A 16,193-nucleotide genomic window follows, 5' to 3' on the forward strand; every position below is an offset into this window, starting at 1 on the left:
ACAAATGCTAATATCTAAAAATCAGAAAAAATATCACTGAATTGGGAGTAGTCAAGACCTAAGAATGACAAAGTCCAGGAAGCAGTTGTGAGAAAGCAAAGGCAAGACAGAAAAGAACAAACATTTGTATCCCATTTTTAGTATCTTTTCTCTTAAAAAAAAGGAATACTTTGAATCATTAGTTTCATACATTGAAATATCTAAGTTACTTGGTATATTAATCTTTACTGTCCCAAGATGATTGCTACAAAATGCTGCAAAAGGACTATTTCTTAACACATCTAGAGTCTCTTATCACTTCAATCTTGTATGCCGAAGATAATGGTTATCAACTGCCAGATGCAAAGCCTAGGTACATTTCTGCCTCCAGAGGGCACTGCCATTTCCACAAGGCAAGGAAGAAGGGTTCAGTGCCTTTTTTTTGCTTATGGGCATCCTCTTGTCTTTTGATTTCAAGGCTGATAGATAGGCTTCTGTCCTCCCTGAAAGGCCTCAAATGATGGTTGTACAGATAGTACCATTTATTTACTCATAGAAGTCGGAAACAAGGAGCTTACTGCTTGCTCTGTTTACCTGAAAGGCTTAAAACAAAAAAGGATAAAAGTATGACAAAGGTTTTGTACTTGGAAGGAATCAGGAAGGAACCTAGTTCCTACTGTCCTGTGTTCCTGAGAGTCACAAAGTAGTTCTTAAAAAGGACCCTATTTTACTGAAAGTTTAAATTATCTACGCTAAATTTATCTACATTAGGTATTTGCTACAATGGCAAATCCATAAAATATGCATTAAATCATAACAGAATTCCTATTAATCCTATATTTTATTAATCTAATCATCTACTCAACCTTAGAAATGAGGTATTAGGTATTAACTGAAAAGCTGGCAAAGTGCTTTTAATTAGCTTTGAGAAAATGATGTACAAAATGTGGACTGGCTCTAAGGTTGATATGTAGGTTTTAAAAATGACCATCACTAAGACCCCGAATAGCCAAAGCAATCCTGAGAAGGAAGAATAAAGTGGGGGGGATCTCACTCCCCAACTTCAAGCTCTACTACAAAGTCACAGTAATCAAGACAATTTGGTACTTGCACAAGAACAGACCCACAGACCAGTGGAACAGAAAAGAGTCTCCAGACATTAACCCAAACATATATGGTCAATTAATATTCGATAAAGGAGCCATGGACATACAATGGGAAAATGACAGTCTCTTCAACAGCTGGTGTTGGCAAAACTGGACAGCTATATGTAAGAGAATGAAACTGGATCATTGTCTAACCCCATACACAAAAGTAAATTTGAAATGGATCAAAGACCTGAATGTAAGCCATGAAACCACAAAACTCTTAGAAAAAAACATAGGCAAAAATCTCTTGGACATAAACATGAGCGACTTCTTCATGAACATATCTCCCCAGGCAAGGGAAACAAAAGCAAAAATGAACAAGTGGGACTATATCAAGCTGAAAAGCTTCTGTACAGCAAAGGACACCATCAATAGAACAAAAAGGCATCCTACAGTATGGGAGAATATATTCATAAATGACAGATCCGATAAAGGGTTGACATCCAAAATATATAAAGAGTTCACACACCTCAACAAACAAAAAGTGAACAATCCAATTAAAAAATGGGCAGAGGAGCTGAACAGACAGTTCTCCAAAGAAGAAATTCAGATGACCAACAGACACATGAAAAGATGCTCCACATCGTTAATCATCAGAGAAATGCAAATTAAAACCACAATGAGGTATCACCTCATACCAGTAAGGATCGCCACCATCCAAAAGACAAACAACAACAAATGTTGAAGAGGCTGTGGAGAAAGGGGAGCCCTCCTACACTGCCGGTGGGAATGTAAATTAGTTCAACCATTGTGGAAAGCAGAATGGAGATTACTCAAAAAGCTCAAAATAGAAATACCATTTGACCCAGGAATCCCACTTCTAGGAATTTACCCTAAGAATGCAGCAGCCCAATTTGAAAAAGACAGATGCACCCCTATGTTTATCACAGCACTATTTACAATAGCCAAGAAATGGAAGCAACCCAAGTGTTCCATCAGTAGATGAATGGATAAAGAAGATGTGGTATACACACACAATGGAATATTATTTAGCCATAAGAAGAAAACAAATCCTACCATTTGCAACAACATGGATGGAGCAGAGGGTATTATGCTCAGTGAAATAAGCCAGGTGGAGAAAGACAAGTACCAAATGATTTCACTCATATGTGGAATATAAGAACAAAGGAAAAACTGAAGGAACAAAACAGCAGCAGAATCACAGAACCCAAGAAAGGACTAACAGTTACCAAAGGGAAAGGGATCAGCGAGGATGGGTGGGAAGGGAGGGAGAAGGAGGGGGAAGAAGAAAGGGGGCCTTATGATTAGCATGTATAATGTGGGGGTGGACATGGGGAGGGCTGTGCAACACAGAGAAGACAAGTAGTGATTTTACAGCATCTTACTACGCTGATGGATAGTGACTAATGGGATATGTGGGGGGGACTTGGTGAAGGGGGGAGTCTAGTAAACATAATGTTCCTCATGTAATTGTAGATTAATGATACCAAAATAAAAATAGAAATAAAAAAATTAAAAAATAAATGACCACTAACTGTTACAATGGCATTTCTGTCCAGCAAATTCTTCTGAGTTAAAGCCACTAATGCAAATACTATCTATCATTTATGCATATCAAACAAATGTTAACTGTACAAATTTTCATGAGCAAAAGTAGTATTTACTAAGCATGTATAAGGAAGAATGGGAAGGCAGTTATTTTCTTCCTGCAGTCTTCTTCTGAAATATAATTTAAAAAATTTTCTTGACACTTGAGAGGATAAGAAAATAATACAATTTTCTTTGTTTTACTATAATGCTCACAGCAGTTTCTGTTTCAATTGCTTGCCTACTTCTCATGTTATGGCATAAGTGAAAAATGCTCGATTCCTCAAAATTCAGCAGCTCTATTTACAACAAAAACTAAAGATATTTACTAAAAGTTAATTCAATTAAATAAACATCTAGATTGTTAAAAACAACTGCTTTTAATTTTAATATGCTAAGAAAATAAAAAAATCACAAAAAAGTTTAATCATACCAATAAGCAAAGAAATTCAAATTGAAACAGGACTCCCTGTTTTTTCCACTAAATCGGCAAGATAATGATAACAGTGTTGGCAAGAGGACAATGACCCATGTGCTTCTATACAACACAGAGGAACTGTGGAAGTAGACCATTCTGGAGAACAACTGGACAGTAAGTACCCAAAGCCTTAAAAAGCATTCCCTATTTCTGTGACTTATTATTTCCCCTTCTAGTAATTTATCTGAGGGAAGAAATTAAGTAAGATGTATATAAGGATGTTCACAGAAGAGCTATGTCAAATATCAAAACCTAGAAATTTAAGTAAGAGATTTAATAGTAGTCTGTTTCATTAAAAAAAAAGAAGTGTTGGTCACAATCTACTAAACCAATGGCTAAGTCAATGGCTGTGAGATGCACTCCTTTGTATTAGGCTCTACCTGCAGTCAGATTTCTTGATGATGAAGTGAATCTGATTTGATTCACAAAGGTAGAGAAGTTATTCCAGGTAATAGAAATGGCAGGCCTAAAGGTGTGGAAATAAGTAACAAACAAACTGAAAAACCCTAGGTGTTGAGGGAGACACAAACCGATTATTTTGGCTGAGAGGGAGCACTCATTTCATTGGGGTGTGGGGCGTAAGGCAACATCAGAAAGAAAGTCTCCTGCCAAACCATACAGAATTCTTGAGTTAAAGGACACTCAGTACAATAGGAAGAGTCAGAACTTTTGCGGGTCATTTGATAAATATGTTTTAGTAAGATTAATATAAGTCTCTGAAGCATAAACCAGAGAGAAAAAAGTAAGATAGTTATTTTCAGTAGTTTAGGAATAACGTATTGGTTTCAACTAGCATGGCAATAGTAAAAAAAGAAAAAAATTAATAGAACTTGATCATGGCCAAGGTGTCTGACTTGGACTAAGAGGAAGAGAGTACAGTGTTAACAAAGAAATGTTAGGAGAGTTCTTTCCATTGCAATGGCTTCTTTCCCTTCGCTTTAAGTATGACATTTTCTTGGCAGAAAAGAACACAAAATTCCCTTAACTGACTCTGCTGCCAACTCTCTTTAACTTCCAACACAGAAGAAATCTCAAATGAATGGTCCTATACTTGGACCTATTTTGAATCCTTCTTTCCCCTTTCTTCTACCACACCACATTCCTCAAAGCGCTGTTTACACCTAATTCTCCTAATGTTATCTAGAACATCTCCTTTTCAGTAGCTCCCTTTTTATGGTATTATAACACCGAGCACTACTTGTGGCTCTCCTCCTAAGTCGGTCGGTCAACACTCTCCTTTTCACCATTTTATTTCCTTCTTAGCCTCCCTCTGGACTGTGTTCTCTCTCTGTCCTCTCCCCGGGAGAAAAAACACCTACTCTCTCTGCTACGATTATGTCTTCTGCACAAGTAATTCTGTGCCCAAATTCTAGTCCGGCATCTGTTTCTTCCTTCCATAGCATAATCTAATCTGTTACACAGTGACACATAAAAAGCTTAAACTAATCTAAATTCTCATACTGCTCAAATGCAAATTAATTGAAATGTCAATATAAATTGGTTATACAGCTATGAAGCATTTTTTTCCAGCCTCAAGCAGATGAGGAACAATGGCTCCAATCACAAACATTAGTTTCTTTTAAAAACAGCAAAGGAAGTATATAAAGATTGCCATATTTTTTCAGAGTTACTTACTCTTGGGTAAGGAAGGCCACTGGTAGTATTGAAAGCTGGTAAAAGTTTGTAACCCAATTGCTTTGCCATTTGGAGAAGTTCATCATTGTACCACTGCATGTACTCGCCTTTTTCTTTCAGCATGATTGCCAATGAGTGTCCACCCAAAAGACCCCTATAATCACAAAGATGGACATTACCCACACCTTACAGATAGAAACACAGAAGAACTTAATTTTTTACCTAACTTTGGCTACTCATTTTATGGCAAACTATTATAATTACACAGCCAGTACAAAAAAAATTCAGATGTTCTATCTGTTGTAAAGTGTTTAGTATTCTTAAATACTTTAAGTTTTCTTAAATAAAGAACACCCTAGAAATCACTTAACAAATTTGACTTGATTTGAATAAATCTTGAATTTAACTGACTTAATTATATCATGAAATCTTTCTCTTAGCATAACATTTAAAAAATGTTTAAAAACTCTATATTAAATGTAACATTAGTAAACTGTGAAAAGCTGCATAATGATTTAAATTTAACTGAAGAACAGATTCACTTGGACAAAAGGAAATGACTTACAATAACATGAAAGTAACCAATAAATACAAAAATTTAATGATGTTGAAACTTCAATTAATAAATCCTGTAATTCCTTCTTTTTAAACATTTCAAGAGCATTTCAAACTAGTTGAGAGATAATCCTGTATGTTTACTTCCATTTGGCTTGAAGAGGTGTTGGCTAAGGTTAGCAAACTATGTAAGCTAATGAAAAACCTGTGATGTAGCTAATGTGCCAATGTTTAACCTACTTTTTATTTATTTTATCAAAGTATCATTAACATACAATCTCATGATGGTTTCAAATGCGTAAAACAGTGGTTCAACATTCACCCATATTGTCAAGTCCTTACCCCTCCACTGCGGTCGCTGTCTATCAAGGTAGTAAGATGTTAGAGTCATTAATTGCATTCCTCATGCTGTACTACTGTCCTCATGACCTACCTATAGTGTGACTACAAATTATTGTGTCCCTTAATCCCCTTTACCCTCTCCCGCCTTTGGTAACCACTAGTCCCTTCTCAGTGTCTCGAGTCTACTACTATTTTGTTCCTTCTGTTTTGCTGTTTTTATACTCCACAAATGAGTGAAGTCATTTGGTTATTTGTCTTTCTGTGCCTGTCTTATTTCACTGAGCATCATACCCTCTAGATCCATCCATGTTATTGCAAATGGCAGGATTTCTTTTCTTTTTATGGCTGAATAATATTCCATTGTGTGTATGTACATTTTCTTTATCCACTCATCTACTGATGGACACTTAGGCAGATGTGCAACCTACTTTTTAACACAACCTAAAAGGAATACCCTTGATTTTACTTTGCAACTATTTCCAAAGCTTGCTGCTATCTGTACTGGATATAATAATGAAAGATCATCCCACAGCCTCTGTGATTCATAATATCTTAATTTTTATCCTTTAAACACATGAAATTTCTTCATCTTTTAAACATAATAAATTTTCTGTTATTAAAATTATAGTTTCAGTTTCTTATTTACTTACCCAAGAACTCTGATGTTTGTTTCAAAGACTGATACAACTACATCATTATCTAAATTAACATCTCTTAAAACTTTTCTCACTGCATCTTCAAATTCTTTAGTTTTATTTAATACCTAGAAGAAGAAATTATGAAAATAAAGTTCTTTTCTACCAAGTCAAGGAGAAATAACCTCAGAATGAGCTACTAAAAATGACATGTAAAATATTTCCCTTAAGCACATTATAAAAATGTGTTAATATTGAAAACTGAAAAAAATTAAACATCTAATTATATTATAAGGAATCTTTATATACTTCTTCTTTAGACACACTGAAATACCATTAGTACTTTAAAACAAATCAGCATCAGAATTTTTAACCAGTTTCTTAATATATAACCTGTGACCTAGAGTTACATAAGGTGAGCTGTATTGGGATTTGGCGTGCAAGTCAACACACATACACACACAAATATCCTATTCAACAAACACCATTTTAAAGGTTGCTTACTCTCAGAGGAAACACATCCTTCAGGGGATGACTGACCCAAACCACATACCACCTGCCATCTTCACCCAGTAGATGCCCGAGCCCCTAACTAAGGAGACAGTACCATGTTGCAGTCAAGAGCAAGCCCTGATTTGAATTTTGGTTTTTTCATTCACTACCTGTGTAGTCTCAGCTGTTATTTCCACCTTTCAGCCTGTTACTTCATCTACAAAAAGAGCAAATATCTACTTTCACAGAATTGTTTTCTTACATAAGGTAAAGTGTGTACTTTTAATAAAGTGCCTGACATAAATAAGAACTTAATAATAATAATTATTATTATTATTATTATTATTATTACTATGCATGTCTAGAATCCTAAGTTAGTAACACTGGATTCTTGCTATGAGCTCCATGAAAGGGTCATTACATAGGTTGATTTCATTTTTCAGTCTAAATTAAGGCCACACTATTAGATGTTATTTTAGATCCAGGTCCATTAAAAGTAGTTTTCCTTTAGTACACTGTTCAATCTTTCTGTTTGACAACATGTTGTAGTGCTTTTACAGTTTATTTGATACTTGCACTAAAAATTCTAATGTAGATATAAAACATTCCTGACTAAAATTCAAGTCAAATTTAGGGCAAGTCCTGAGTAAAATATAATATGAAGTTTTACCTAACTTTGGCTACTCATTTTATGGCAAACTATTATAATTACACAGCCAGTACAAAAAAAATTCAGATGTTCTATCTGTTGTAAGTTGACTGCTTTCCTTCCTCAATCTCAAAGTCCATGTAAATTCTGCAGCAACAAATGCAGATACTTCCAGCCTTCTATTACTTTTGGAATGAGACACAACTGTCCTATTCCGCACTCACACACACATATCCTTTTTAATGTCATTTTGTTAATCTTCTTCTTCCTAGGTCTATATCCTGAGAATTACTCCCAAGAATTATATCAATGCTATTTGTTTAAAAAAAAGAATAAAAGTAGGAAAGAGTTCTCTTTGTTGATAATTAGCTAGAAAATTCATTCTAACAGTTTCATTAGATAAGAAGTTTCTAAAGCTCCTAGCTTATAACAAAGGATTAATTCAGCTCTCTTCCTTTCCCCCAATTATCTTTTATTTGTTTCAGTATCTTGCTTTCTATAGATTCATAGTAATGTGGAATTTAAAGGTAAATTTAAAGTTTCTATGCTTGACTTCACCACAATCAATAGAAATTAGATGTCTAGGATTAGGAATAGGAGTTTAAATTTAAAGATCAAATATAACAACAGAAATTCTAGCTAATATATATTGTGGTAAGGCCACAATAAAAACAGTAGGATTGTGTGTATTATCACAAGTAATATATTCTGTTAATATTTTCATATAAATTAATCACAAATGAAAAAATAATCCCAAAGGAGAGGCAAAGTAAATTAGAAATATCAATATTTATATTGGTAAAATGTACAAGATAGCATTCCTTTTAAATATAGGAAAAAGCTTTCAAACTACTTTCACTTCTTTTAACTCCTCTGTTTAAATATTTTTTAATGTTTAGAGAGAAATTCAAAACGAACTTGTACATTTCAAAATTATTATGATATGTAATAGATTAGGTTATTTCCACTTGAAAAGACCGAAATTTAAAGAGTTTATGAAGTATAATTTTTTTAATGTTTAGAAGACTTATCAATCTTTCTTCCTGACTCTTCTTGAGGATACCTTCAACAAACAGAGGTTACAAACCTGAATCTGAATGAAAGATCACTAGAAATAGTATCTTATGGTTAATAGGGACCTTAAGTATCTAGTCAAGACCCTTCTGAAATGAAAACAGGAGCCCAGAGAAGTTAAGTAATTTGGCCAAGGTCATGCACAGTATTGTGTGATCCCTCCTTGTGACTCCCTGCCACAAGGAGCCAGAACTCAGTTTACACCAGACGTTACGGAAAGGCCGTCTGCGGACCAGCAGCAGTACACTACCACATGGTAGCTTATTAGGAACACAGATTCCTGGGCCCACCTTGTCTTCAGAATCAGAATCTGCGTACTAACAACATCCGAGATGACCTATAGTACATTAAAACTTAAACAGTTCTGCATCAGTGTACAGTGATTCTCAAACTTTAGTATACATCAGAATCATCTGGTCACTTGTTAAAAAAATAAACTGCTGGGCTTTACTCCCAAACTTTCTGATTTAGTATGTCTGGGATGAGACTCCAGAATTTTTATTCCTAACAAGTTGCCAGGTGATAGATACTGAAGCTGCTCCTTCTGGGATCATACGTTGAGAATCAATGGCAAAGTATATAATTCGTGTAACTTGAATGATATAAACTTTACAATAATTAATGGCTGTGCAAGTAGAATCTAATACATTTCTATAGGACAGTTATGAAGCCTATGATCACCTTTTACTCCTTCATTTCTAGCAAAATTTTTAAAAACATAAATGATATCTGAGGTCCATGTTCAAGAAAATCAACAAAGAGCTTATAGCGAGATGATGGGGAACCTGCTACATGGAAGGAGAGAGCTAAGATAACAGAATGGGAAAGTTCATCTAGTCTTTCCAAACCCACAGTTGCTGTTCCTCATCAGCTACAGTTACAAATAAATAATAACACTTTTCTCCCAAGATGGGAATCTGTGGCTCCCAGGACACTTTACCTTTTTCTTGTATAATTGAGAAAGGCCTACTATAGCAGAACCAACCTAGGACCACTCAATCAAAACTATGGCATACAATATTCTCTCTCATTCTCATAGTCATTGTAATGGAGCTCACACTTTCCTTTAATCTTTGAAAAATGAAGTCACAACTTTTGAAACCCTGACTCAGCTAAAAGGTCTGAACAACTATGGTCTCCTCAACAAAAAGGTCTTCTCAACCATGGCTGCATTTTATAAACAAAGAGAAGCTTTTGAGGAATAAATAATAATGCCCAGCCTCACTCCAGAATGATTAAGTCTGAAAAACTTGCGAGAGGGGAAATTTTTTTAAATTTCACAGACAATCCTCTTAAAATGCTGGTGTAGTTGAGAATCTCTGGACATCTGTAACTCAATCTTTCCCCTCTGTCATCACAAACTGACCTAAACCAGAATTAATTACAGTGATCTTGCATCCTGTGAGGTTGAAAAGGAATATCAAGAAGTGATATGATCACTTGCTGCTAAAATCACTGCTGGGAAAAATTATTTTTTTAAGTGAATATAACATAAATTATACTAATTAAAAAATTTCATAATCATTGCGGCATGCCATTCTGGAACAAGAATATCAATGGTATTTTCTAGAACTACTCTCTTCCAACAGATTTAACCTCTTTGTCCAAAAGCAAACAACTTTCCTAATTAAAGTGCCATTGCATAAGTTGACATATCTATAAATTGTGTATCTCCATGATTACATCACATAGTTTGTCATGACATTTTCAACTCAATAATGTGAAAGATTTAGAAGCAAAGATCAGAGCATCTTAAATTCTGAAGGCCTCTATTTTACTTATCATATAATGATATATTCATAATACTTGCGTATGCATGTTATAAAATATATAAAATAAGTAAATTCAAGAAGAATCAAACCTACCACAAGAGTGTCCAAGGAATCAATCAGTGTCAAGGAAAATCTAAGGAACAAGTATAACAAGACAAAGAACATTAGAATTATCAGTATTTTATACATGAATATGTAAATAGATATATTTGGGTCCTACTGACTGGAGTTTCTATCAAGTAGTATTTCCATGCATCTGTTGTACAATGTGACCTAGAAGTAGTGAGGGAGCCTGAAAAGCCTTATTATTATATTTATATTTATGTTCAGCATGTCTACATCTTTCATAAACAGCAATAGTCTTTAGCTCTTTTTAAAGCAAATATATATATATATATATTCAGGCATCCTCCTTCATGGATGAAAAAGTGGCCGTAAGAAAAGTAACTAAGAACTTCTTTTCTGCCTTATAAGATCACAAAGTTGAAATGCTGTGTTTACTGTTCACATATACCTACTTTTGGTGATAAGTGTAGGCATGCTTTAAGAAGGTAGGAAAGTTTTACTTTTCATATGCCAAATTTAAATTCTAAACTTACTCGGATTAAAGAATTCAGTAGACAGTTACATAGGGGCATGTTATTCAGTGTTACCTCCTCTAGTACAAAGAATTCCTAGAATTCTGATTTGCTCATGTGTGAGCTATTTTATTGGACTATCCCACTCTAGTGTAAAGCAGCATGGATTTAGTGCAAAGACCTTCAAACTTGTTTTAACATGTGCTTTCTTTTGAGAATCAAAATGTGCATCCTCTAGTATTCTTTGAAATTTTAAAATATACCAACTGTCACAGCTAAAAAAAAAAAATTCAAGCATCAACACCTTATAATGTGTCAATCACTTATCTACATTCTAAAAGTTGCATAATCTTAACAACTCAACTTTTCACTGGTCTAAGGTAAAATGATTAATTTTTTACAAGAGATAAAAGAAGGGACTAAAGGAACTTAATGTTGTAATTAAAGCAGTCTTTGAAATTAAACCAAGCTCCAGAAATAAAATTGTAAAGTGCCTCTAACAAGTCTGAGACTTGAGATGCCATGCCATCCATTGGGTGAACACTTACTTTCCCAAGGCATCATCAACATCTCCCCGACTTGGTTCCTGGCCTCTAACGCGACCTCTGCAGGTTAAAGGCATGAGTTCATCAGCGGGGTAAGCATGTTCCTGAAAGGAAGATCTTAGTGAGTCACTAAGGAAAATAAGAGAAAGCACATATCATTTAGAGAACACAACCTTTCCAGTTATTAAAAAAAGTAAAATAAAGGTTAGATGAAGTTTCTACTATCCTTATGGTCCATGGAATCTATAAAAGAAACTTTAGTTATAAATGTAATACATGCCTGAAAAAAACCATACCAGAAAATATTTCTTAAAAAATTTGATAATCTGCTTCCTCTCCACCCAATCTACTCCCCAGAGGTGGCTGTTAATTTTAAGACTGGCATCTATCCTTCCAGACTTATCTACATACATTAAAATGACATGCATATACATCATTTAAAAATTTTACTTACAAGCAGGTGCTCATGTCACATGCACACATTGCTCTAAAATTTGTTTACTTAAATCATGGGGTTTTTCAATGCTAGAGTTTGACAGATGTATTTTCTTTTTAAGAAGTGATAATATTAGATAATTTCATCAAGTATTTATGTTCTAAGCACTGCTGTGTACACTTTAGTTCATTTAGTTAACACAAACCTCTGAATCAGACTCAATTACAGGCATATCTCAGAGATACTGCAGGTTGGTTTCAGACTAGTACAATAAGTTGAATATTACAATAAGGCAAGTCAAATGAATCTTTTTTTCCCCAGTATGTAAAGTTTTGTTCATACTATACTGTAGCCCATTAAGGGTACAATAGCATTGTCTAAAAACACAATGTATGTGTCTTAATTAAAACATACCTTTTTGCAAAAAAAATGCTGTCATTTGAGCTTTCAGTGAGTCTTAATCACTGATCGCAGATCACCATAATATAGGAATAATGAAAAAGTTTAACACATTGCAAGAATTACCAAAATGCAGCACAGAGGCATCAAGTGAGCAAATGCTTCTGGAAAAATGGCACCAACAGACTTATTGCAGGGTTGCCACAAGCCTTCAATTTGTGAAAACCGCAGTATCTGTGAAGTACAGTAACATGAAGCACAGTGAAACGAGGCAGGCCTGTATCTCCATTTTATAGATGAGAAAACTGAGGCCCAGAGACACTAAGCAAGCCTATGTCATGCAGCCAGTAAATGATGGATCTAGAATCCAAACCTGGCAAACTAACTTCAGAGCCTAAACCCTTCATAGTACTTGGTCCTCACAGTATCCCGAAGGATGGATATGCTAAAATGTATTCATTCCTCTACTGATGAACATGTAGGTTGAACTCAATTTTTCACTGTATAAGCAAAGCTATGGGGAAACACCTATATGCATGTAACTTTCATACATGTGCTTCTATGTCTATAGACTACAACCCTAGAAACCAGATCCAATGGGTCAAAATTTGGATATTTAATTTTTGATAGCTACTATCAAACTGAACATACCAATTTATACTCTTATAATACTCTAAATAGGACATAATCAATGATGTACATTTTGCTAATCTTTTGGATAAAAAATGGTATCTCAAGTTTCACTATTAATGTGGCTAAACCTCTTTTTGTATTAGCTACTGCTATTTCTTTTTTGCAATGTCTGTTCATACCTTTTGTCCATTTTCTATTGGTTGTCTTACTGGCCAAGAGATCCCCTATAAGTTGTTTGTTATATACAATAAATACTTTTCTGTCTTTTGTTTGGTTTTCAACTTCGTTTATAGTGCTTTTTAACTTCAAGCTTTAACTACATAGTTAAAACTATCAGTCTGTGGTCTCTAAATTTCAGCCATGGTTAATTAGATTATTTCGAGCATCTGAAAACAGTACTCTTATAATTTTATCTTTTTATGTCTAGATATTCTATCTGGAATCTAATTTTGTTTATGGTGTGAGATAAGGATGTAACTGTGTTTATTCCCCTAAATAGCCAATTTTCTAAAAAACGTTTTTTAAACTCCATCTTTTCCCTGCTTGAAACACAGCTTTATTCAAAGCAGGTATAGTTCCATATTCTCTACACCCACACACACATTTCTGTAGCCTCTATTTTGTTCTACAGACCTATCTGCTCCACAGACCTATTTCCTACTTCTACCACCCTACAAGTCCATTTGTTCTACAGACCTGTTTCCTGCTCCAAAATCATTAATTATCCTATCTTTGCAACATGCTTTGCTTCTTGGCAGAGCAATTCACTCTCCCCCATTATTTTTCTTCAAATTTTCTTAACTTCTTTCTCTAATTTACTCTTTTGGATAACTTTAGCATTTCCTTAAAATTCCACTGAAATTTTAATTGGAAGAGCCTAATTTGGGAAGAATTATTATCTTTACCAATTGAGCCTCCCCATCTAGGAATATATCACTATTTTAATTCAGATTTTCTTTTATGAATTCAGTTTCCTCCTACAAGTCTCACATTTTTCTTAATATTTATTAATAGGTGTTTTATACTTTGGGATAGTGTTATGAGTGGAGTTTTCTCTTTAAAGAATGACAATGATAGAGTATTTCTAGCTCAGATAATAATGAGGCACATTAAAGGATATTCCCTCCTATTCACTACAAAAACACTGAAATGCTGTATAAATTTTTAAAAAATTATTTTTAATACATAGCTGAGCTTGAAAATAAGAAATTTTCAAGTGCCAAAAGTGAATAGCATACTGTAGAAAATGAAGCTGCACTGCACAGCATGGGCACCAGGAATAAAGACAGGCTTTAGTGGGAATTATGTTACTACCCCAAGGGTATGAGAGTTGATGCTGTTGGCCCTACATATATGGCCACAAGCCAGAGGACTAGGTGAAGTTGGGTAGTTGTTTCAGTGAAAATGGACTAGAACATGTCTTTCACTGGATATGGGTCTTAATAGAAAGGGAGAAAAACAAGGAAGACCTACCAAACTTTACATTTTCTTCACAAGGGAAGAGTCCCTAAAAGACTCCTCTATAATTAGTAAAATATGATTATGAGAAACATTTAGAGGTTAGAATCACTGTTTACATATTTCAATTTTAGACAATATATATTGTCTGCCAAGAATAACAGGATTAATATACTCATTTCCCTGCCAATAATAACAGGATAAATATACTCATATTTTGGCCCATTTAACTAAGGGGGTTTTTGGTTAATTATGTTATTATAGGCAGTCTTCACTTTGCATAGCTCTGTTTCCACAGTTTCATTAAAAAAAAACCAGTGACATGGTTCAAATTTCAGTTACCATTGTATATTAGCTGCAAGTAACTGCATAAAATACAAACTTTGGTATTAGTCCTTCATTCCTCAGATCACTACATAAACAGACGCTCATCATGATCAGCAGTCACATCACTTCTTTCAAAGTCTGTCAGTTATTGGTCACAGTGTGTCTATTTCTTAGCTCACACACAGACAGCAAGCATTTGGTTGTGTTGCCTCCTTGTCACTCAGTGATAATCCTACAAGACAGTTTGACATTTTATAAAAATGAATAATCAAAAGAGGAAATTAGTCAACAAGGATGAAAGTTCAGCAAAAACAAAAGTGATCACCACTTCTGAAAGTGAAATTTGAATTGAACATAAATGAAGCTATAGAAGAAATAGCGGATAATGGAATACTGAGACTGGTGCCACTTGAGAGACTCCAGATATGCAGCCAGAAGAACTTAGTGAATATCAAATTATCTACACAGATACAGAAAGTGGCTGTCACATAAAGGATGAAGATGTCCCAGAGGAAATGATGCCTGCACAAAACTTCCCATTAAAGGAATTCTCAGAAACTACTATACACAGAGTGCAAAGGATAAAATATTTCAAGCTGATGCAAACTTTGAAAGGAGTGGAACAACTCACCAAAGTATAGAAAAGGTACATGCTCATCTCTTAACTTATACAATGAGATAAAAGCAAGCAAAGCAAGCACTGTTCACATTTCTATTAATGAGATTTTGCAGAGAAAGAACACTGTAATTTTCAAAAATCTCTAATATTTTGAATTATAATATACTAAGTATCTTTGCTATTTTAAAAAATTTATCTGTCCATTTACAACTATCAGAAGCATAATATTTACTGTTTTGACAAAGATTTTAAAACATTCATGGCATTTGTATTCTGGCCTGGAACCATTAATTATCGTAGTTGCTGGTGTTAGAATCTACTTAGGTGAAGTCAGTGCACACAATTTTTCTAAAGCTTTTCCATTCTTGAGTTTTTATTTTGATTTATCTCTTGGTTGCCTGGACAAAGTCAAAGTCTTCAAGTAATTTTTTGTTTTTTTTTTAAGAGTATCATCAGTATTGTTACTTCTCTGGTATTCTTGGGTTAGTCTGTGTCTTGCCTTACATTTGAAAAACAATCTGAATGGTTATACAATGCTCCAAACGTATTTTCTTTTCTTCAGAAATCTGAAAATATGGTTCCACTCTTCTTGCCTTCATTAAGTATTGCTAAGACAAAGTTTCTAAGTCTAATCTGGAATTCCATACTTTAAATATGACTTGCTCTTCCTATACTTGTATGATTCTTAATTCTTGAAGTTCGGCAAAACACTTCCCAATTCCACACGTAACTCCATCCTACCACCTCTCACTAAACCCAGTTATCTAGACTCCAAACTCACAGCACATTAGCAGCAGAAAAACAGAGGCCAGGAACACTGAACGCATAGTCAACAAAAAGGGAAAGATCAAAAAAAAATTAAAATTAAAGTTGGCTAAAGAATACAAAAAG

General features: G+C 34.4%; 1 protein-coding gene across 5 annotated transcripts in view; it reads right to left on the reverse strand.

Annotated features, from left to right (window-relative positions):
• EDEM3 (ER degradation enhancing alpha-mannosidase like protein 3) overlaps nt 1-16,193 on the reverse strand; it is a 68,699-nt gene that overhangs the window by 39,382 nt on the left and 13,124 nt on the right. For 4 of the 5 annotated variants that reach the window (XM_017655578.3, XM_073216891.1, XM_073216892.1 and 1 more), the window contains exons 3-6: nt 11,434-11,534; nt 10,401-10,440; nt 6,336-6,448; nt 4,789-4,942 (exon numbers count right to left, since the gene is read on the reverse strand). In XM_017655578.3, the coding sequence (XP_017511067.1) occupies nt 4,789-4,942; nt 6,336-6,448; nt 10,401-10,440; nt 11,434-11,534 (408 nt within the window). Of the gene's footprint in view, nt 1-4,788; nt 4,943-6,335; nt 6,449-10,400; nt 10,441-11,433; nt 11,560-16,193 lie in introns of all 5 variants that reach the window. The other variant, XM_073216893.1, reaches the window with a different exon arrangement.

Source organism: Manis javanica, chromosome 11, assembly GCF_040802235.1.
Source record: "Manis javanica isolate MJ-LG chromosome 11, MJ_LKY, whole genome shotgun sequence".
Classification (NCBI taxonomy): domain Eukaryota; kingdom Metazoa; phylum Chordata; class Mammalia; order Pholidota; family Manidae; genus Manis; species Manis javanica.